Here is a 22,197-nt window from a genome sequence, read left to right as displayed (position 1 = left end):
AGATAGATTTATTACAGCAGAAACATTTCTGAATAGATTGGAGTGCTCGCAATGCAGGGTGAGGTTCCAGGCTGCATATTAAACACAGAGCAGTGGGTAAATGGAATTTGATTTTGTGACATACAATCCCTCTTTTAAAAGGAAATAAACATGGCAGCCTCCGTATATTTTTCGCTTCTGGTTCCCTTTAACTACTTTTCGCATGAGAGCCAGAAACTAGTGCTAGACTTAAATGAAGTTTGTCAGGAATTGTTGTTCTAAGTTTTCTTTAGTATATACAAACACTATTTCTCATCCAATTTATCTGATTTGGAATCAGAACAAGGAATTGCAATATAACAGCGCTTTGTCTGAAACATTGAACAAACAAATTGCCGCTGGTTCCAAATCTGTGATAAAACGTTTCTTTCGGATAGTCCTGCGATGACATAGCGGCAGTATTTATTAGCTGTATCCCGTGCGCGTTTCATCATCCCCGATTACCATTCCCTCTGCCTTCGTTAACCTGCTCTGCAGATAAAGAATGACTTTCAGACAAAAGCCCCTTTTTTTCTATTACTGGAAAATTAGCTTTGCATTCAAATGACTTTTTCAATCAGTGAATTGCCTTCGTGAAGCATTAAATTACTAAATGTTGCAATAAATCTGCCGTCGCCATGAAAGCGATAAAAAATGACCCTTTGGACAAATAATGAAAGCAGGTTTAATAAAAATATTGAAAGAATTCATTTCGGCTTCATTTAGGAGCTTTATTCAGCTTCTTCTGATTAACTAAACCTGTTAGGAAAAGAGTTGATAGAGTGTTTTAGATGGTGAGTTACAAGGGACAAAAGCTATAAAAGTGATAGCACTGCTGTTGGATTTTTCGTTATCCTTCCTCACTTGCTTTTTTTCTGGTCATGTTCTGTAATGTATCTGCATTGTAACGCTCATTGTTGGCATTGTATTGCATTTTTGTATCGCTCCCTCTTTGTGACTGCTTTGCGCATGCACAGACATACATGGATGTGCATGCGCAGTATTTCAGGTTGTCTCCTTCTATGCACACAAATGGAAAGTGTGGTCGCAAGGCGCGACCTGACATACTTGGCATGTGTAGCCATGTATGTCCGGGTCAAAGGGTGCCGACCGCACCAACCTACAGGACAAGAGGTTGTTGGGATGCTGGTACAAAGTCTGCACACCTCCTCACACACCAATATAGTGTCCGTTTTTTATTTACAATTTGATTCAGGTATCCTATATATCCTGTCCCGTCAACATAATGTACAGTATTTTTTGGACTATAAGACTCACTTTTTCTCCCCCAAAAGTGGGGAAAAAAGTCACTGCGTCTTATCGTCCAAATGCAGGGAGTTCCTGACTTGTGAACGCCTGCCAATACAAGTTTCCAACCCGCCGCAATGTTGGGGACTCCCTGTACTGTGCTCTTGCAGAGAAGGACACAGGGGGACAAGCAAAGGAAACAAAGGGGCACAGAGGATGACACAAGGAGGACAAACACAGACACACGGGGGACACAGGAGGACACAAGGGGGGCAGAGGAGGATACAGGGAGATACAGAAGGAACAAGGGGGCATGAGTTAAAAAGGGGGCATAATGCACAAGATGATAGGAGGATAAATATCATAAGAAACCACAATGAAAAATATTAGTATCCAGGGCCGGGCCGAGGCATAGGCTGGAGAGGCTCCAGCCTCAGGGCGCAGTGTAGGAGGGGGCGCACAATTCATTCAGTTGTCATTCCTAATTGTGTATGAAGCAGAAAGAAATAAGAAAAGGGGATACATAGCAGTGATTGCAAGCCAGATAACTAGATATTAAGGTGTTGGGGAGGTTGTGGGCCCTGTGGCCCTCTTAGTCTAATAGCAATTAGTGTGTGACGGCTGGGGTGGGAGGGATGGAGGGGCGCACTTTGGTGTCTCAGCCTTGGGTGCTGGAGGACCTTGTCCCTGCTCTGTTAGTATCCAACTTTATTTTTATCAAAAATGCTTAAAAAAAGAAAAATATTTTCAGTAAGGAACTTTCATATCAAAAACTTCACAGACAAGGAGTCAATCCTTCCAAGAAGAATGATTGCGTAACAATTTCAGGCCACTATAGCACTAGTGCTATGGCAGCACCCGGCTTGCCGAAATGACCTGCTTCATCGCATGAAATGCTTTCCTGTGGGGTATTAAAAACGCATGTGCTTCACAACTGTTCTGTAAAAACAAAACAAAAAAGAGAAAAACAGATCTGATAATGTCCTTTTTGTAACGTATAAAACGAAGATTTATTAAAAATGCACATTAGCAAGTGGAATTTAGCCAAATGTCTTGAAAAAATAAATAGAAGGATTAGACCTTGTTTCTACTTGTTTGTTTTGTGTCGGATTTTTCCCTCAGAAAATTTGCATTGATTTTGCAACTAACGTTAGTGAATGGGGCTGTTTCCATTCAATGTGAGTTTTCAAATTTGGAACGCGTTCGTACGCGTGAAAAAATCTGAGGTCCTGTATAATTTTTTCGGACATTGCATATGATTCGCGTACAATGCTTTGTATAGGCAATGCGAATTTTTGCGTTACTTGCCCAAAAATTCGCATTAGATCCATGGTTACAGGAAGTTGTCAGCAGTCATGACTAAGCTGTTACTAGGCAGATTATGTACATTTAACTAATGCGAATTTTCGCGTATGAAAATTCGCATAAAAACACGTAACAATTTACATGCGAATTTTCACCAATCAGAAAAATCTTGTACGATTTTTTGCAGGTGAAAAATGTCACGCTACGGTGGAAATGTAGCCTAACATTTTTATCTGGCTGAGAAAACTCTGCTGATTTTTAAATGTCATTACTTCTGTTTGTTTTACAGCCGAATTAAGCGCATTTCACAAGACTGACATGGCTGTTGTTTACACTTCCGTCGTAAAAATTCAGATCTTTAACTGAAAATAAAAATATAATACTCTGGCCCATATGCAATTAACTTTTTCTCCTGAGTTTTCCCCAAGGTGATAGTTTTTAAACTGGTCAATAAAATGACTTTCAAGCCCCTAGAAAGCCAGAACATACTCAAAATAATTTTGATAGTAATTGTTCACCTACTTTTTGGTACTTTTTCATTTGAAAATTGCTGGAAAGTTATTATAAATAGAAGATGAAAAATGATCTCCTAGGAGAAAACTCAGGAGAAAAAGTGAATATGAAAAATGGCCCTCTTTTCTATGTTACTAATGTTTTCTTTGCTATTAGTACTATGTATATATTTATCTGAAGTTTATTTTCAGATTTACTTTAAGCATGGGAAGTACATCCTCTGAATTGTTTTCCTCAGCATCCATGTGAGTGATTGTTAGGGGTATTTATCTTTCAGCGATTGCGATTTTTTGCCTATATATGATTATACATGATCGCTCCCAGGCCCATATGCAATTCACTTTTTCTCCTGAGTTTTGTGCTAGGCAATATTTTCACAACTTGTCAATAATACCTGTTAAACTGCCAACAAGTAATAAAATACTCAAAATTGTTTTGGCAGTACATTTTCACCTACTTTTTTAGGTACTTTTTGTCTTGTAGAGTGCTGAAAGGTTATTTTAAAGATAATATGAAAAATGATACCCTAGGAGATAAGTCAGAAGAAAAAGTGAATAGCCTATGGGTCCCAAAGCGCTATATGGAGCGCTTTTGTGATTGTTACTTGAACACAAATGCTGCAGTGTGAATGCTCCCATAGGGAGAAACAGCACACAAATAACTGTAAGATTGCTAAAGTGATGCACATTGCACCTTGTGTTACCTTAGCAATGCTCACGTTACTTAGGTAACTTTATTGTGTGTACCATCCCACCCCCCTTGGCAAACATGTATTGTGGTGAGTATGTATCCTCCCCTCCCCCTGCTCTGGTGAAGTGAAGTATGTGTCCCCTCCCTCTCCCTCTGTTGTCCTTTTTGGGGCTAGGATGGCAGTGTTGTCATCTAGTTCTGATGCTCCTAGTTCCCATAGAATAATGCCTGGTGTTGGCAAGCCACACAACCTGTTACAATATATAGGACAGTGGGAGCAACAAGAATTCCTGGGCAGCACTAAACTAGTCGGTCCAAAGCATGCCCATTTTGTAACAATTTGAGTTTAGGTCCTTTATTGGACAGTTGTGAGTGGTAAGATGTCCTCTAGTTATTTCCTTCTTTATGCAACACCACTTCCTGTAAACACTATTCCACTCGAATACAAAAAAAGCGACTGCTTTGAAAGGGTCCAGGCATTCATATCTGTTAGAGCAGCTGAACAAAATATCTACATGTCAGATGTTGCATGCACGCGTTTTATGCGTAATTGTATGCGTCCCGGAAGTGACGCATGTACGCATCCTGGAAATGTGTTCCAAAGAGAGGCAGTCACCATTTGCTACCGGCCTGCGTTCCATTGGGTTTAGATGGCTAAGCCATTGGGTGTTTTGGACCCTCCTGCTTTAGAAGGTAGGAAACTATTTAATGGGTGTCATTTGTTGGGGTAGTTTGTCCTGATGAAGCACAACATTGCTTATGGCGTGAAACGGTTGTAGACCTCTCACTGCCTTTTCCTCTCTCCGTTACAACAGACAATGTACTGCTGCTGGATTTTTAAGCTACATCAATAAAAGTGAAGTTTTAGCCGTCTATGCACCACTTCTTTTTCTCTTCTGTTGGATTTCTGTGACTACAATTGCTGAGTTACTCTCTGGTGTGAGTGGCCTGGTCCTGTGCACCAGACTGTCGTATGTTCTCAGATCTGGCATGTAACATTTCTAAACTGCACTTTAAATTTAAATGCTGCCATTTTGTAACATGTAAAGGATAAGAGAAGCGTTAGATTGGTAGCTGCTTGGTAACTGTGCGATAAAACCGCTTTAAATTCAACATGTGGTCTAGTACTGTCCACAAATTAAATGCAACACTGCCAATGAAATTTCTATCTAAAATCTTTATTTGGTACATAGACATAAAGATCCACAAATAAAAAAATGATAATGTTAAACATATTGGAATACTTATTCTCTGGGCATTATAAGAAGTGTGTGCTGTATTCCAGAGTATCATCAAGTCTTGGAAAATATAATTTAAAATGTAAAAAGGTTACATTGCAATCAAAGAAGAGGCATCAAATTTAAGCCAGATTTATAACTGAGGCCTGTTGATAAATTGCTCTTGCAAGAGATCTTCTCGCGAACAGTTTCTCCTGAAAAACAAAAGCAAAAAAGTGGAATGACTTCTTAATGAATTCACATGAATAACTGTCTATTATCTGCATTCTGGTATCAATAAAACAGCTTGGGGATGCTGAAACCAACATACCAGTACTCATCTTACAGTTTTTATATATGTTCAAATTCCCCCTTGTCGTGAAGAGTTACCAATGATCAGTTAGCAGAATATACAGTAGAGACGTGTGATCCGAAGGGTTGCATTTTCCTCACCACTCACTGTTGTATTCCTAATTCTTCTTTTTTTTTTTTAGGAATAATTATCTCATTCAGCTGAGCTAAGCTGCACATTCCTACAGGCAGTGGTTACAGTAAATCTCAAGCCTTGCTTTGCACGTGTATCAATTATTTAAAACGTGTACATAAAATCGAATAACTCCTGACATTTCTGGTTACTTTAAAAAAAATGGCCAAAAAGGCCCATGCCTTGGGCAGCTTCAGCCCAAGGGAGCACCTGAAAATGAAAGAGGGGCTGCTACATATGAAAGGGAGCCTGAAAATGGGGAGCACCACATGAAAAAGAGAAACTGATGCCCAAGGGAGCTGTACATTTAAGATAGGCTGCTGTACATGGATGATACACATGGAAGAGGAGGCTGCACATGGTATGGGAGGGGGCTGCTCCAAACGAAGGCAGATCCACAACATACTTAGCCTAGAGGCACAAAAAGTATAGATCTGGCCTTGATTATGATGGCTGCAGTGATCTCCAGCAAATAGCATGTAATGCTGTTTTAGCCATTTATTTTGAAAAGAAAAATAATTAATAATAGATCATTGCAACCACAAATACATTTTATACTTATGTCTAAATATGTTGTATATACATAAGCATAGCTCTACTTCCAGTCGTCCATCAGCCCCTTGCTCAATCATAGAGGTGGAGTAGGAAGGAGAAAAATTTGGTTCTTCCCCAAAAAGATGAGGTAATTAAAAAGACGGATTATGTCATCTCCTTAATGAGGGGGTGACCATACAGCTAACGTCACCCAGGTGAATAGGAAAAACTTCTGACCCCTTACATATTCGCCCTAAAGTTAAAAGTACAAAAACTGTGTATTACACACTGTGCAAAAATATATTTTGATTAAATCAAATGTATAGGTGTTTTACAAAGAGTATTACAATTCAGTGCCATTATCAACAACTAATTATCAAATTATTTATTTTCTTTTTTTCCATCTGTGTTTGAATATGGTGTTAGGAATTCCAACTGGACCAATCGGAGGTCCAGATGTGAAAATGGTTTGGTGGCTCTTGTATTAAGCAAGAATATTACATAAGCAGAACACAGATGAACAAAAGAATAGACAGAACAGTGATGCTCAAATACGATCCGGGAGATACCCGGATAGTTGCTATGCGGATATCTCCCAGTACAGCTGTGTGGGGGGAGTTCAATCTTACCGGAATGATGTCTTCTTCGGGCCGTCCTTTTCGCCTCCCACGATGCACTCCAAGCGCCGCATCCGCTGGTCACGTGACTACAAACACTTCCTCGTTCCGGGCAGAAGGAGGAAGTGTCTGTAGTCATGTGACCGGCAGATGCGCAGATGCGGCGCTTGGAGCGCGTCGTGGGAGGCGAAAGGGACGAACCAAAGAAGACGTCATTCAGGTAAGATTGACCCCCCCAACCCTCCCGCACAGCTGTACTGGGAGATATCCGGATAGCAAATTTAGAAAATAAAAAATATCAATCTGATTTGAAAAGAGACAATGAGGAAACCGAGCGCGCACTACATTGTACTGTATGTTAATAATATGTTTTGGTAAAGGAGATTCAGTAATAGTAAAAGAATAAAAGTATCTAAAAAGTCTAAAAATAGAGGAGGCAGTGGAAGACTTCAAGCAGAGACAAGATAATATTGATGTAATATCAATAAAGCAGTTTATTTATACACTCCAAAAGATCATACAAATCGTTTCGCAGGATTGACCAGGATTCTTCAGGCAATAGGGATGGAGCGTATAAAAACAGGTCTGTAATTCAGCCAATTGCCCCTCTGCTGTGTGCTGTGTTTGGCTGAATTACAGACCTGTTTTTTATATGTTCCATCCCTATTGCCTGAAGAAGCAGGGTCAATCCCACACACTGTATGATCTTTTGGCGTGTATAAATAAACTGCTTTATTGATATTACATCAATATTATCTCATGTCTGCTTGGAGGAGGTAAGTCCACCACTGCCTCCTCTGTTTTAAAACATTTTAGATACTTTTTTTCTTTTGGCACCTCTGTATACCTTAGTAGACATTATACCAGTCCACCCTTGGTGGAGGGGTGTTTTTTCCCATTTTTCCTATCTACACAGAACGACTTCTTAATCCTGAGTGGGGAAAGGTCTAATCTCCTCATCTGCATCTACAATGGTTGCCTGAGAGGTAACCCTGAGTGTATTGTGTTTACTCTACGATTTCTTCCTCTACTATCAGTACATACATACCATATTGGGCTCTCGGTGTCCCTCTTTTGTTTTATCTTAAAAACAATGCAGATATTTAGAATAGAGAAAAGGAGGCATCAAAGTGCCTTATGAAACGGTTTCTACCTGCAAAATGCGCCGCACAGTGGAGTGTACTCCAATAAAGGTTTTGTGCATTTGAATCAATTTGTGTCATCAACTGGGGGGTAAGTCCAATACTACCTCCCATTTTTACTGTATTTTATTTTTCCTGGTGCCTCTGTTTGTCACATATCTGCAATTTTCAGTCAGATTTGGAAAACTGAACAACAGGAATCAGTTATCAGATACCATTTGTTTGTAAATAGGACCTTTGAGATATATTTTCTATTTATTTCTGCTTTTATTTTTATCTTCTGCCTTATCTATGCATGAACAATATTTGCAGACCTATTGCCTGCTAACACTTTATTTTGTCAGTTATGCTTTACATCATAATATTTATGAAATGTCAAGAAATGTTAAATTAAATTGAATGAAATAGACAACATATGCCGAATATTGCTGTCTGCAAATTAAAAACACTCCTTTGAAGAAATCCAGCAAAGAATAATCAATTATTAACCTCAACATCTGCTGTGAAAATGATGTACTATAAAAGTACATTTCTGTTAGCAAGGTTTGCCCTACTGTAAACTGTCTGTCTTTCTAAAGATGCTCATTAACAGTACAATTTTTCCTTCATATTCGATCTTTTGACTCAGTTTGAACGATTAAAACTAATTGGAAGGCAATTATCGATTGTTCCCATTAACAATTTAAGAAGTTTTTACATTCCGATTTGATCATAAAGTCCAATTTTTGGATGAATAATTTTTCCTTTTACAATCAACCAAAGAATCGCTTCACATTGATCTATGCTATACATGCGCAGTTTTCTATTCAATTCGATCATAAAAAGTGCGTCGAATCTTCAGGAGAAATTGCACCATTAATAGGACCTATAAGGCTTTGTTCACATTATAAATTGCCAGCGCTATCGCAAGCACTGAGCGATTTATACTGTGATTTTTGAAGAGCTTTTCCCTGTGATTTGAGCTTTTCTAAGCGCTTTTGCTCAGCGATGATTTTTTCACTTCCTGACGTCATTTAGGAAGTGAACTCTTTCACCCAAAAATAAATGAATACAATGTAATTATTCATAAAAGCTCTCAGGAAATCGCTATACAAAGTGCTTTTCCGATTTCCCTATACCTTCCAATGAGCCAAAGCGCACAGAAAATGGTACATATAGCGCATTTGCGATTTAAATGAAAATGAAATGCGTACATGTGAACACTCTCATAGAAAATCATTACACAAGCGCTTTTAGGGTAATTTGCAAAATAGTCAGCGCTTAAAAAAATAGTGTGATAGTGTGAACAAGCCCTAACAGGGCTCTTGTGTATCCCCTGCTGATAACTGTCTCTAAAAGTAAATGGGAACTAAAAAAAAAAATCAGCCAGACTTACCTAAGGAGAGGGAAGACTCTGGGTCCTATAGAGCTTTCTTGCACCTCTCCTGGTCCCCACATTCCAGCACTGGCTCCCGGTGGCAGAATTCGACCAATTTGGTCAAATACTGCTCTATCTGCTGCCACTGAAGGAGGCTTTGGCAGTCTTTGGGAGCCTGAGTGCTCCCAAAGACAGCGGCTCGCATTTCCCTGAAATCACCTCCCCTAGCCATTCACGCCGATCGGCGTGGAGTGGTCCTGGGGCTTCCGCAATGCTCATGCCAATCGGTGTGGAGAAGTCCTGAAGAAGTTAAATGTTTCTTTCAAATATATATATATTTACATTGCTGTAATTTTTAGTGCTTTGAGTAAAAAAAAAAAAACAACAAAAAACAGATTTTGACAAATCATAGCAATGCAGATGCAGCAGAGCAAACCCAATCACACTAGGCTATTTCTTCTATACAGTATTCAAAATATTTAAAATTCCATATTGTGATAAGAAAACAATTTCTATGTGCAGACCCGGAATGTATGTGACAGGTCCACTTTTAGTGCATTCTAAAGTGTGTGCGTAATTCATAACACAGTATAATGAAATACATACTTACAATTTATATATGCAAAGGAGAATCGACTCTGCTTATAGCTTTGCTATAACATTGTCTAAATTGATGCACCCATTCAGGCTGCCTCTGGAACTCGGCGGCAGGAAATAATAACTCAGCGCGCAGATTAGCATAAAGAAGTACATGGGAACGTATAATATAATTACTCGCATCTCGGCCACACTAAAAACACATTACGCAGAATGCCTAGCGAGTATGGAAAGCAGGAAACATGCTGCAGAGCTCCTGCTCATCCCTTCAGCTGGCATGTGCTGTGGTGTGTCAGATAGATGGAGGGACAAGATAAAAGGGAGATAGAAGGGCTGTGATGATCACAGGTGAAGACTTGCTAAACGCCGTGACATTCATCAGCCTGCAAAAACCTGCTAACTGTCAATTCCACATGCAGCGCTGTGCCAGGTCAAATGCATTATTCCAAACAAGTTAACCATTTAACAGATTGCTCTGTCATTCATTGTAAGTCAAGCTGGCCTTCCAGGGTGATAAATGGGCACATGTATTATGTGTGATGTACAGCAACAGCAATAGTCAAACTGGTGACATTCTGAAGAATTAAACTACAGTGCTGCTTTATAAAGAGAATGTATTGTGTGTGTGTGTGTGTGCAGTGCAGTTTCTAGGCTAAAATGCACCCAGGGCGAGGGTGTAAAAATTGCGCCCCCCCCCCCTTGGGTTAGATAGGTAGGTGCCTCTCAGTATAGGTTAGATTAGGTAGGTGCCCCCTAGTATAGGCTAGATTAGACAGGTGCCCCCCAGAATAGGTTAGATTAGGTAGCTGCCCCCCAGTATAGGTTAGATAAGGTAGCTGCCCCCCCCCAGTATAGGTTAGGTAGGTGCCCCCCAGTATAGGTTAGGTAGGTGCCCCCCAGTATAGGTTAGATAGGTAGCTGCCCCCCAGTATATGTTAGATTAGGTAGCTGCCCCCCAGTGTAGGTTAGATAGGTAGCTGCCCCCCAGTGTAGGTTAGATAGGTAGCTGCCCCCCAGCGTAGGTTAGATTAGGTAGCTGCCCCCAGTATAGGTTAGATAGGTAGCTGCCCCCCAGTGTAGGTTAGATTAGGTAGGTCCCCCCCAGTGTAGGTTAGATAGGTAGGTGCCCCCCAGCTTAGGTTAGATTAGCAGCTGCCCCCCAGCATAGGTTAGATTAGGTAGGTGCCCCCAGAATAGGTTAGATAGGTAGATGCCCCCAATATTGGAGGGGGGAGCCGCAGGGAGAGCAGCCCGACCTCTCCCTCCCTCTCCTCTCCCGGGCGCCCTCCGTGCTCCCCCCTCAGATGCAGAGTCCGTGAGCAGCAGGGAAGCGCTGTTTACAACTCACCGGCTGCCTGGCTCCAAGCGCTGCTCTCTCGCCGCTGGTCTCCTCTCTCTGTATACATACTGATACACGCTGCTTCCGGCTACAGGAAGCAGCGTGTATCAGTACGTATACAGAGAGAGAGAGGAGACCAGCGGCGAGAGAGCAGCGCTTGGAGCCAGGCAGCCGGTGAGTTGTAAACAGCGCTTCCCTGCTGCTCACGGACTCTGCATCTGAGGGGGGAGCACGGAGAGCGCCCGGGAGAGGAGAGGGAGGGAGAGGTCGGGCTGCCCTCCCCGCGGCTCCGGCTCCCCCCTCCATTATAGCGCCCCCCTCCCAACAGCGCCCCGGGCGGCGGCACGCTCCGCACGGGGCAAGAAACGGGGCTGTGTGTGTGTATGTGTGTGGTGGTGGGGGGGGGGGGGGTAGATTTGTTATGCACAGCAGTGCTGCTTGCCAATTTGAGCCAGTCATTTTCACATCGAAAATAGCATTTTTTGATTTGGAGAAATTTTACAGTATTGTGAAAATTCATTAAAAAACGCGTAAATTTTTATTTTTACATGAAAATCTGTACTTTTACCGCAAAAACATGAAAATCTTAATTTTTTACCACAAAAACATGAAAATCTTGATTCTTACCACTAAAAAATCACAGACTTATTACAAAATGATTTTTTTATGGTATTTTTACTCAGAAGTCAAAATTAACATTATTTTCTAAAAAATGAATGCAAAAAGAAATCCGCCTTTTCGCTCATCACTGATGTACAGTAGAGTGACTCTATAAGCCAGCAGTCTCGACTAATCGTCTGTCAGTAGGGGGAGTTATGGGGGCGTGCCTTGCTCATTTTGCAGAGCAGCGCATGGCGGAAACCACTTACAATCCTCTGGGCGTCGGTCTTCTTCACTTCCGGCAGCTTCCTGCTGTATCCTCATACAGCTCCCAATGTGTCGCCTGAACTGCATCAGGTCACGAGTAGGCATCAGGAGCTGCACAGAGTGGATGTAGACAAGACACAGAGCATTTATGTCACGTGTTTCTCCTGGCAAACTCAAAGCGCCAGAGCTGCAGCCACTAGGGTGCACTTTATAGGCAGTAGAAATGTTAGAGAGTCTTGCCTAAGATCTCCTACTGAGTAGGTGCTAGCTTACTGAACAGGAAGAGCTGAGATTCAAACCCTAGTCTCCTGTTTCAGAGGCAGAGCCCTTAACCAGTACACTTTCCAACCACTAAGCAAGGCAGCGGCAGCAGCAGGAAGAGGACCAGCGCACACAGCTTTTGTAAGTGGTTTCCGCTGCGAGCCCCTTGTGGTCTAGATTCTCAAGCGATTACACATATCTGGCATCAGGCAATCCCTGCCAGTGCCGGTTAACTGAGCCTTTACTGTACACTTTTTTCGGTTTAGTACAAAAAAATGTAATTTGAAAAGTATCTCACTCATGAAAATGTTGCCATGGCTTAGTGCTCCAACTACTGGTTGGATGAACAAAATTCTTAAGCTCAAAGCTTTGTTTTGTTGCAATGTGGTAAACATAGGAGAGCAGTGGAGCTTTGTTATTTGCCAACGAGTCTAGGCACTTTTGTAATGTTGTAGTTTTAGTTACTACAACAGTAATACGGCAACTTGCCCTGTTTTTTCAAAACTTTAGAAACTGGAGAAACAAGGGGAGCTACAAAAGGAAAAAAAATTTGTTACATTTATCATGGTAGTAATAAAAATGTATATTTTATGATTATATAAACCCTTTAGGAGCCAATTTATTTAAGCTTGCAAGTGCTCCAGACCAATTTATTTTAGCACATTTTTTATTTCTTTATTTGTTACAATTGCTTCTAATTAGTACTGCTGTAATGTGTATATATGGCCACTTGTCACTAGGGGGCAGTGTGAGACAATAACAGAGGACTTCTGCTTTCAGTTTCTATATTTTCTGCTAGGGAGAGAGATCAAAGCATTCAAAGAATTTACAACACAACAAGTTCTGCAGACTGAGGTCTAAAGCAGTGTACTTATCTCAAATGAAATAACTCTATTGATTGAAGCTGCTAATGAGTTAAACAATTATGCTGAAAATATTTTGTATAGGAATTCTCACTTACCAGAGGTGCTCATAGTTTGCTAGATTGCCACACCAAAGCACTGTATTTTGCCCAGAAGCAGGGTGTCACCCACAAACAGCATAATTTCTGATGCAGACTAACTTATTTTTCCATAATTGGTGTTTTCATCTCAAGGTAAGCCAATACTTACCTTTTTAAATGGTTTTTAGCCATTTTATATTTTTAAGTATGTTCTCCCAGTTCAGAGACGCTAAAAACATACATTTGTATTCTTTACCGAGAGTAAGGTAAAATGCATAAAACCCAAGCAGTTTTGGTATTATCTTGTAACCAATCAACCATATTGTAGCAGTTATCTTCTACAAGCAGAGTAATGTATCATTGCCGGTAAGGATAAACTCTCTACCTGGTCTCTTCACTCTGCTCCCCCTCTCTCCTCTGCTGAATAGACATATCGCCATGGCAATGGCTGGGTCACTTCAGCAGAGGAAGGGGGGTCACAGAGTGAAGAGACCAGGCATAGATCTTCTAAGATCTTCTAGGCGGCAATGATTACATATGCCAATTAGTAAAGCTGTTGAAACCTTTCAGTGCTCTCTGCATTGAAAGTAAGCATTTTTACACACGGGGAATGTTTTAATTTTTTTTTTTTAAGTTTAAAGAGTTTAATCCCAGTTTAAAGGACCACTATTGCAAAAATTGTAAAATTTTAAATACAAGTAGACACATACAACTAAGAGGTACATTTCTCCCAGAGTTAAATGAGCTATACATTTCTTTGCTCCTATGTTTCTGTCACTTACAGTCGGTTGAAAAATATAAACAAAATACTTAAAAATCCCCCATGAGGAGATGGACTAGTCTAAAACTTGTCAGTTGTCAGATTCCTAATACTTACTGTAAATGACAGCCTCATAGGAGCAAAGTAGCGTATGGCTCATTTTACTCTGGAAGAAATGTACTTCATCTCTGTATGAATTTACATACATTTTAAATTTGACAATGTTTTGCGATAGTGGTCCTTTAAGCACGTAATGGCACTAGTAAAGACGCACTGCTGAAAGCCAAAGGAATAACACTGTACCTATGAAGGAAAATTAATGCACTGTGCACTCTTCAACATGAAACAAGTGGTGATAGCAGCTGAGTCCTTACAGGGTATGATCAGGCCTTTCTGCCAACTTCAAAGCCTCATGCATCCCTGCCGCCGAAAGCTTCCTGTTGATATTTCTGTATCTGCATTGTAACAGATTGCGATAGGTTGTCCTCAAGTCTCTGTTAAAAAAGGCATAAATAAAAGGGTTTATCAGAGAGTTTGCATATCCCAGCCATAAAAATGTCCTCTCCATCCATAGCGGAATACAGCTGCATTCTGTCCCACAGATGAAGGGCCTGGCCGTGGACAGTATAAAAAAAGGTAACCAGCATATTGTGAAAGCCCCGACAATGATCCCGAGGGTGGTAGCAGCTTTTTGTTCTCTTTTAAAAATAGAAATGTTTTTCCTGTCATTCTTTAGCAGTTTTGAGAAGTTTGAACATTCTTCGGATTCTTTGTACATTTTGACCACTCCGTTGGCGGTGACGATGCCGTCGCTCTCCTCCGATCGCGGGAAGCCGGCGAACTTGTGTTTGGCGGCGCTTCTCTTAGCAGCTTTGAATATTCTGTAGTACATAAACAACATGACCGACATGGGGATGTAAAAGGCAACGGCTGTAGAGTAAATGGTGTAGCCAAAATCTTGACTGATTAAACAGACTTGGTCATCGTTGACATTCTGGGCCCAACCGAACAAAGGAGGTAATGTTATAGAGGCGGACAGGAGCCAGACACACAGGATCATCTTGGCCATGCATTTCCCATTCTGTCTTACAGGATAGGTCAAAGGTCGCGTGATCCCAAGATACCTGAAAATAAAAGAGAATATATCCAGGTGAACACAATGGCAATATTACAGTATATTCAGACCTAAAATGCATTTGTATTTATTCATTCATCAGGGGAATATGAAATATTACCAATTAATAACTCATATGTACCACTTGATGCCAGCAGATGGAGCCCAGAAAAAAAAATATAACTTGCTCTGACACCACTGATTACTAAATATACAGACACCAGTGTCCTCCCTTGCCACAGATGGGCCAATAAGCACCGCTTGCAAAAGATGAACCTTACTGTCAGCTCCGTTAGCCATGGTTTTATCAACACGTTTCAACGCCCTGTGTGCCAAAACGAGTTGTCAAGACCACCCGCAGCAATGAAGGACTCCAGGTGTCAGAGGACAGCTATTGTGTGGAGAGATAAGCCTTTTTCATTTTACGAGCATATATCTTTGCACCTATTACTCAGCATTAAACGATATCACACTATTGGAGCGCAACACCAGTGTACATCATTGCATCACACTCAAGAGCCAAGTTCTGCTATTCATTCTACACAACAGGGCCAACTACCTGAATGTAAAAGATTCCAACCATTTAATGAAAGTAGAACTCAATGAACAAGATATAAACCCAACCGCAAATGATTGAATTTCCCAGTTTTGTCTTACAACTCCAGTCAGGTTGAGTTATGCAAGTTATTTCATGTTAACTCATTATTATTGTATTTAGCTCTGTTCTTGCTGAATAAGAGAACAAGAATACATTCACATACTTTCCATCATTGGAAAGATAGGCAACAGGATGATTTACTTGATCAAAATGGGGGATAGTGAAATTCTACAAATTTAGGTTCATGATGATGGTGATGGTGCTGCAGATTGTGGTCTGGTTGTAGTCTGGAGCAGATGTGTTCCCACCACATACTTCTGTGGGCGGGAAAGGCATCTGCTGTCTTGAATTATTGAACAGGTTGGATTTTTGCATTGAGGAGGTTACCACAACGGACCTAACGGTTCTATTGTGAACTGACAAGTGTGAACGGATTACACTAGGGAACATCTGGAGCGAGAAAAATATGGAGGCATATTTATTTTCTTTTAAGCAATAGCAGATGCCTTGCTGTCCTGCTGATCCTCTGCCTCTAATACCTTTAGCCATAGACCCTGGACAAGCATGCAGCAGATCAGGTGATTCTGACATTATTATCAGATCTGACAAGATGAGTTGCATGCTTATTTCTGGTGTGATTCAGACACTTCTGTAGCCAAATAGACCAGCAGGGCTGCCAGGCAACTGGTATTGTTTAAAAGGAAATAAATATGGCCGTCTCCATATTCTCCTCACTACAGTTGTCCTTTAATAAATAAGGAGGTACTATCCTTTCTCTGCTTCATCCAAAGCCTATGGAAACTTTTGTGCGCAGTTCAGCGCTCTTAGGGTACTGATTAACATAAGTACCAATCTGAGGATTAATCAATTTCAAGCTGTGTTTGTTCATTTGAAAAAGATTGTGCCTATTTTTAACGAAATGATCCTTGAAACACAATGTGATTGATTCATCAAGACAGGTAAAAAAAAAAAAGCAAAATTGGAGCAGTTGCTCTGAGAAACCAGCTCTACTTATATTTTCTGTTAAAGTGGGATAAAACTCAACATTCAATAAAAATGTGTTTTCCTACTCTTACCCATTCAGTTACCATATTTGCTTTTGTGCACAAGTGATCTTGTCTGTTTACAAATTACAAGTTCCCAAAGTACAGTTTATCTGCTCTGAACGCTGCCATTGCATTTTATTGCATAGCTGCTGTATTTATATATTAACATCTATTTAGTGATCATTTCTCACCTCTCCCTGCTTCTCAGCTCAGTGCAGCTCAGTTTCAGCCCACTGCTGGCTGTATACTAAATGTATCTAACAAAGGAATGTAAACAAAAAATAATGCTATCATCTCTTCCAGAAAGCAATAAGCTTTCCACTGAAGAACAAAGTGCTGTGTTTAACAGTTTGAATGCTGTTCTGCTACAATTTTTTTGTTTGTATTTTTGCGGTAGTGGATTTAATGCTGTAAAGAATCTTTTAGACCAAAGAAGAAATGCTGGGTGACACATGATGTCAAGTGAGACATGTCTGGCTTCTTTGGATAAATGCTATCTGTTTTAATAAAAATATTTGACCTATCCCAGACAAACATAGCTCAAAACTAAAAAAAAAATGAACAGTGGCCATTGGGTTGCATTCCCTGTAGAAACAGGAACACAACGGATTGGGACATTGGCGCTGCACATTATGCTCGCATTGTGTCCGATACAGTAAAGCATACAGTCAATGTGCATTATAGCACAGCGCTCCTGCCGTACTGTAAACATTGTATAGGTGATGCATGGCAGTGTGGAAAGCTGCGTTACAAAGAGGCATTTACACCACATGACAACGCACCACTGTGAAAATGGCCTTGGGCTTCTACCATATGGGACGCTGAAGGTGGTGAAAGCACTGAAGCTACTCCCATTGACCAGACAGGTGCCAGCTAACATTTAATACAGGCAGTGAAGGGGCATCCGTTGCTTTGAGTCACATCTGAGTGCAGTTGCATCAGGCTCAGTCGCGACGTTATGAAGTTTACTGCAGCCACTGACATGCATGGGGTTACAAACACTGCCATTCAGCTGCATTAGACAGCAGCCAGAAAGCGATTGGTGAGCGACAGATGGGAGGCTGAGAAAGGACTGTGAAAAAGGCCTTACACGAGTGAATAGGACTTGGACCATTCTTTTCTGGACAGAAGTCACTGCAGCAACTCTTAAGTTGGACATTTCTTCCAAAGTAAAAAGCACTATAAATTACCCCTCTCCGGTGCTAGTAAAAAAGGGCGCACAGGGATAGTGGACAAAAAGGGGCGCCGCCATAGACTGCAATGCAAAATATCGGCTATTCGGCGCCCGACAGGAAAAAAGGGCGCCCGAGAAATAGCGGTTACAGGGATCGTGTTAACAAAAGGTTTCGTTTACAGAATAAGGTTTATAACAAATATCGTTTACAAGTTCGTTTTGAGTTTGTGTTATACTTATTTTTTCGTTTTTAAATTTCGCTTATATCAGTGTTTACTTAATTTTTCGTTTAAAAATTTTGCTTACAAAAGTATAACAACTAAATTTTCGTTTACACTTCTTTGATCATTTAAAAATTTGTTTTCATATTTATAATGCGTAAATACCGTTTTCAACCTTATTGTATTAGAAATACATCGCTTTTGGTATTAACTTTCTTTTTACACTTATAATGCGTTGATTATAGTTACTAAAATATCGCTTTTAATATTACTGTTATTTTAAGGTTGTTTTTACACTTATAATGCGTTGATTATAGTTACTAAAATATCGCTTTTAATGTTACTGTTATTTTAAGATTTCTAATGCTTGTAAGGCTATCTATTGTATTGTATATATTTATATATACTTTTCTCTATTTATAATATTAATGTATACGCGATTTTTAGGCTATTTTAAAGCTATTTATAATATTAATGTATACGCGATTTTTAGGCTATTTTAAAGCTATTTATTCTATTACAAATATATAAATTATTTTATTCATGTTATTTGTAGAGAAGTATTTTAAGGATTAAATATATTATTGTTTATATGTGTTTAGGGTGTTTGTGCGGTGGGGATGGTTAGGTTTAGGCATTACCAGGGGGGTCTAGGGGTTAGGGATAGGTACAGGGAGGGTTATAATATACGCAATCAGGGGGTGGTTAGGGTTAGGCACCACCAGGGGGGTCTGAGGGTTAGGCACCACCAGGGGGGTCTTAGGGTTAGGCACCACCAGGGGGGGTCTTAGGTTTAGGCACCAACCGGGGGGGTCTTAGGGTTAGGCACCAACTGGGGGGTCTTAGGATTAGGCACCACCGGGGGGGTCTTAGGGTTAGGCACCACCAGGGGGGTCTTAGGTTTAGGCACCAACCGCGGGGGGGTCTTAGGGTTAGGCACCAACTGGGGGGGTCTGAGGATTAGGCACCACCGGGGGGGGTCTTAGGGTTAGGCACCACCCGGGGGGGTCTTAGGGTTAGGCACCAACCGGGGGGGTCTTAGGGTTAGGCACCAACCAGGGAGGTCTTAGGGTTAGGCACCACCAGGGGGGTCTTAGGGTTAGGCACCACCAGGGGGGTCTTAGAGTTAGGCACCACCAGGAGGGTCTTAGGGTTAGGCACCACCAGGGGGGTCTTAGGGTTAGGCACCACCAGGGGGGTCTAGGGGTTAGGGATAGGTACAGGGAGGGCTCTGTGTGAGAGTAAGGTTAGGTATAGTTACAGCACAATACGTGTAATATATACAATTTATTAAATTATATATATTTAAACAAAGAGGGGTCTAGGGGTTAGGGATAGGGATAGGAAGAGATCTGTGTGAGCCTACAGTTTAGTATAATTACAGTAAAATATCTGTAAAACATACCATTACATTGCTATGCTTAATACAAGTGTAAATATCGTTTTTCTTATAGACGATATTTAACGTTTCTTTTCAGAATTCGTTTGTTGTTATAGACGGTATTTTGCCATTTCATATCCGTTTATTTAACCTATTTAGCACTAAATTTTCGTTTACAACCCATTTAAAGAAAAATATGGTTTTGCATTAAAACTTAAAATTTCGGCTATACCCCGCGCCCTTTTTTCCAGGCCCCCTTTTTTGATACACGCACCTTTCTCCTACGTTGCCGTCACTTACAGTAGGCAGTACAAAGCTGAAAGATTTTAGTCTAATCCATCTCCTCATGGAGGATTCTGAATATTTCCTTAATCCTTTCCAGCTTTTGTAAAGAATAAACAGTTATGTGTTCTAATATGCAATTAAGTATTTAGGGATCCTTTAAGAAGAGTGCTGCCCCTCATTCCACCACCCCAAAAAAATATGCCACTGGACTTTATAAAATATGGTTGAAGTCCCCGATTCAAATCGACACAGGACATCTCTATGTTTTTTTATGTTGTCCCCTCTGTGTTCTGGGGTTGAAACTACACTGATGCTCCTGATCCGAAGGTGCCCTAAAGGCGGCCTTCTGTATAAGCTCTTAGTATCGTTTAATTTTCCGTTTATTCGACTAAAACGATCGAATCAAATGAAAGTCAAAGATAGTCTTTTTTTGTTTTCTGCTATATGTCTATGCATGTATCGTGTAGTGTATGTATCATAGTCTAAAGCCAATTTTAGGGAGAAGCCAACTGACTTGCCTGTATGTTTTGGAGTGTTGGAGGAAACTGGGGTGCCTGGGGGAAACCCAAGCAGACACGGGGAGAACATACAAACTAGGTGTAGAATGTGCCCTGGCTGGGATGCAAACTGGGGATCCAGCACTGCAAGGTGAGAGCGCTAACCACTACACCACCGTGCAGTCCATGCTATGAGTCAGTACAATGTAATGGTGCCCATACACGGTACAATAAAAACGTTCCATATTCCTGTTTTTTTCGACCAAAAGGATCAAATTGAATGAAAGTCAGAAAGCATCTTTTTTTTTTTTCAGCAAGAAAAACAAACGATTATCCCGTTTTTTAGAAAAAAATCTGATAGGACATGTCGGAAATTTTTTTTATATTTGTTCATTTTTTCGGGACTTTCTGACAAATCGAACGTTTGTATATGGTACCTCGAAAACAACTATGTGATTTTTTTCCATCCAACGGAATAATCAAACGAAATTAAAAATAAAAAAAATAAATGAATACAAATTTTTACCATGTATGGGCACCATTAGAGCATCAGGTTCATGCTTCATCTGTGTAATTCCTAACCTCTGCAATTTTTTAGTTACTATAAGCTCATATTCTTACTTATACACCTAATATGATGCCGAAAGGCGTCCATACATGGTACAATTTTCTCTTTTTTGTTTTTTTTATTAGATAATTTCGTTTTATTATTCTGTTGGATCGAAAATAAAGATTTTCTCAACATGTCCGATCATATTTTTATTTTAAAAAAAACGGGATAATCATTCGTTTTTCTTGATATAAAAAAAGATTATTTTCGACTTTCATTTAATTTGATTGTTTTGGTCGAATAAACGTGAAAATTTAAAGTTTTTATTGTAACGTGTATGGGGCACCTCATCCCTATTTTCTCCTCCATCCTCAACAACTTTCTGATGCCTAACCTCAATCTCCCCAAAGCCATCACATTTCAACCCCTTCCTGACACCTAACCCTAGTCTTCTAACAGTATGTAACCCTAACCACCTCTATCATATCCCTTCTACCTAATCAGTAATCATGTAACCCTAACCACCTCTATCACGTCCCTTCTACCTAGTGTTGGGCGAACATCTAGATGTTCGGGTTCGGGCCGAACAGGCCGAACATGGCCACGATGTTCGGGTGTTCGAGCCGAACTCCGAACATAATGGAAGTCAATGGGGACCCGAACTTTCGTGCTTTGTAAAGCCTCCTTACATGCTACATACCCCAAATTTACAGGGTATGTGCACCTTGGGAGTGGGTACAAGAGGGAAAAAAATTAGCAAAAAGAGCTTATAGTTTTTGAGAAAATCGATTTTAAAGTTTCAAAGGGAAAACTGTCTTTTAAATGTGGGAAATGTCTGTTTTCTTTGCACAGGTAACATGCTTTTTGTCGGCATGCAGTCATAAATGTAATACAGATGAGAGGTTCCAGGAAAAGGGACCGGTAACGCTAACCCAGCAGCAGCACACGTGATGGAACAGGAGGAGGGCGGCGCAGGAGGAGAAGGCCACGCTTTGAGACACAACAACCCAGGCCTTGCATGCGGACAAGAAGCGTGCGGATAGCAATTTGCTTTTTGTCGGCATGCAGTCATAAATGTAATACAGATGAGAGGTTCCAGGAAAAGGGACCGGTAACGCTAACCCAGCAGCAGCACACGTGATGGAACAGGAGGAGGGCGGCGCAGGAGGAGAAGGCCACGCTTTGAGACACAACAACCCAGGCCTTGCATGCGGACAAGAAGCGTGCGGATAGCAATTTGCTTTTTGTCGGCATGCAGTCATAAATGTAATACAGATGAGAGGATCCAGGAAAAGGGACCGGTAACGCTAACCCAGCAGCAGCACACGTGATGGAACAGGAGGAGGGCGGTGCAGGAGGAGAAGGCCACGCTTTGAGACACAACAACCCAGGCCTTGCATGCGGACAAGAAGCGTGCAGATAGCAATTTGCTTTTTGTC

At 40.8% G+C, this 22,197-nt stretch overlaps 1 protein-coding gene across 2 annotated transcripts in view; it reads right to left on the bottom strand.

Moving 5' to 3' along the window:
- Nucleotides 1-5,033: 5,033 nt before the first annotated feature.
- The window catches only part of HTR7 (5-hydroxytryptamine receptor 7), a 143,509-nt gene continuing 126,345 nt past the window's right edge, over nt 5,034-22,197 (bottom strand). Inside the window, exons 2-3 of one of the 2 annotated variants that reach the window (XM_068255119.1) lie at nt 14,267-15,016; nt 5,034-5,206 (exon numbers count right to left, since the gene is read on the bottom strand). In XM_068255119.1, coding sequence (XP_068111220.1) covers nt 5,146-5,206; nt 14,267-15,016 — 811 coding nt within the window. In that variant the 3' untranslated portion in view covers nt 5,034-5,145. Of the gene's footprint in view, nt 5,207-14,195; nt 15,017-22,197 lie in introns of both variants that reach the window. The other variant, XR_011024240.1, reaches the window with a different exon arrangement.

This window comes from Hyperolius riggenbachi, chromosome 10 (assembly GCF_040937935.1).
Source record: "Hyperolius riggenbachi isolate aHypRig1 chromosome 10, aHypRig1.pri, whole genome shotgun sequence".
In the NCBI taxonomy this organism is placed as follows: domain Eukaryota; kingdom Metazoa; phylum Chordata; class Amphibia; order Anura; family Hyperoliidae; genus Hyperolius; species Hyperolius riggenbachi.
The sequence above is the reverse complement of the archived record's forward strand: the minus strand, read 5'-3'. Positions and strand labels throughout refer to the sequence as shown.